The 2,117-nt window shown below is 27.2% G+C and overlaps 1 protein-coding gene across 1 annotated transcript; it reads right to left on the minus strand.

The window, feature by feature from the left end:
• Positions 1–646: 646 nt before the first annotated feature.
• Positions 647–1,796, minus strand: OCT59_000584 (uncharacterized protein). Its single transcript, XM_025322313.2, has one exon. It carries the CDS (start codon positions 1,720–1,722, stop codon positions 850–852), a length of 873 nt encoding a protein of 290 aa, XP_025166582.1. The 5' UTR covers positions 1,723–1,796; the 3' UTR covers positions 647–849.
• Between the last annotated feature and the right edge of the window lie 321 nt (positions 1,797–2,117).

Raw genomic sequence — 2,117 nt, forward strand, 5'->3', positions numbered from 1 at the left:
GAAATTTTAATGACTATTGTCTGGAGCGAAGCGGAGGACAATGTGTTTCTACGTATTATAAAAATATGTGATCACAGTATTTGAATAAAATTCCGGACTCAAAATGGGTTCCGTTTCCTAGTATAATGGGATTTATAGTACCTGATTAGTGATTATACGTTGTTTTAAAATTATAATTCACATGACGGATTTTAATAACTTTTTCCTTCCATCACCAAGTTCATTTCGCACAAACATTCCATTTATATTAAACTTTTTTGTGAGACGGAACTGCTTTGCATCTTTTCTATACAAACATAATATATGATACATGACATTCCCTCAAGGGAGAGATCTAACCTACACTGACTTCTTTGCTATCTAACTAGAAATATACTAAATGTACCTCTCACACCGCATAACTTTCTCCATTTCTGTTTAGCCGAGTTCCACAAGAGAACTCCGAGAAATGTTTGATCAGACACGTGAGCGTTACACGATTTTAAATAACAGATATGCGAGATATGCGGTTAATCATGATTGTTAAATTAAATCACGGGAATAATTATGCAAGCAATTATTAAAGCGCATCTTCAACATGCGCGTGCATTAAATTTCCAAGACTTCTTGCGTAGAGATAAAACTTTGATAGAAAAGATAGAAAAATATGAAAAGAAAAAATGCAAAATTTTTTATTACACCAGAATTTTCAAAAAAATTAATACAAAGAGAGAGATGAGTTACAAAATAGAGAGAAAAAATATATATATAAAAGAAATTCTTGTAAGAAAATCACACACAACACCATCGCTAAAAACCTTAAAATTTTAATCTTACATTCTCTTTGATTCTTGAATATAATCTTCTCCCTCATTCACCCAATTCAACGTAAAGGTAAAAGGTAGGATCTTTTTTATGTTTTTTACATTCTAAAGGTTCAAAAACACCGAAATGTTTTTTGAATTTTCTAGGTAATTGAAAAGTCATAAATTGATTATCACAAGTTCTATAACCGATACTATTAAACAAAATTTTTCTCGTAGCAGAAGGAGGAGTAGGAGGTAAAGGCAAAGGTAAAATTTGAACTTGTTTACTTCTTTCAATAAACTCTTGATTGATTTTTAAATCATGATCGGATTGTTTATTACAATCATCACAATGTAAATAACCAGAAGTAAAATCTACGTTGGCCAATTTAGCTAAAGAATCCGTATAAGCATTATATTTTTTAGTTAAAACAGTATGAGAGTATAAAGAAAGTTGAGAAAATATATCTTTTCTTTTGTATTCAGGAAATTTGTCTAAAACTAATTTTGAAGATTCTTTATAAAGAGATTTAAAATGATATCTATCAGCTAAAATTAATGAATATAAAGGATTTTTACGAAATTCTCTTTCAAGAAATGTTTTCGCACTTAATAAAACACTATCAACAATATATTTTTCTGAAAATCTTAAAAATTCTTCTATATTATCCCAATCTATCAAAATAAATGTATTTGGATAAATATATGATAATAAATTTTCAAATGTTTTCTTTGATTCCCCTTCTAATACTACTACTGGTGTATTTTCACTATCATTTTGAGTTGAATAATTTGGAGTAGCGCATGTGAACATATCATAAAACATTTTTGATGCCAATCCGATTATATTTTTGTGCACAAGAAATTTTGTGTCTTCTACTACAAATAAAACATCACCATCTATATGATAATGTATGTGATTATTTTGTTGAGACATAATATCGAAGATAATATATAAATATCTATATTTTATATATTTATATGTATATAAAAAAAGAAAGTTTTATTTTTGTTAAGAAAAAGGAATTTAAAGTTATTTATATACCAATTTTCCTTTTATTTCCTAGATTTGGAACAATACACAAATAAATGTGAAAATAATACTTTTTGTAATATTATTGGTTGTGTACAAAGGGATTGCATTTATGATTTTGGCCAAATTAATCTAGTTCGAAATGATATAACTGATCGTCAAGATTTACATCATTATATTGAGAAGACAATTCTTAAAGTCGGTACTAATTAATTGCCGTTATTCGATATAATTGATTCGATATACGAAATAAAATATTTAATAAACGTATAATTTCCTAATTTAAATATTTTATTCTG

This window comes from Rhizophagus irregularis, chromosome 1 (genome assembly GCF_026210795.1).
Source record: "Rhizophagus irregularis chromosome 1, complete sequence".
Classification (NCBI taxonomy): Eukaryota; Fungi; Glomeromycota; class Glomeromycetes; order Glomerales; family Glomeraceae; genus Rhizophagus; species Rhizophagus irregularis.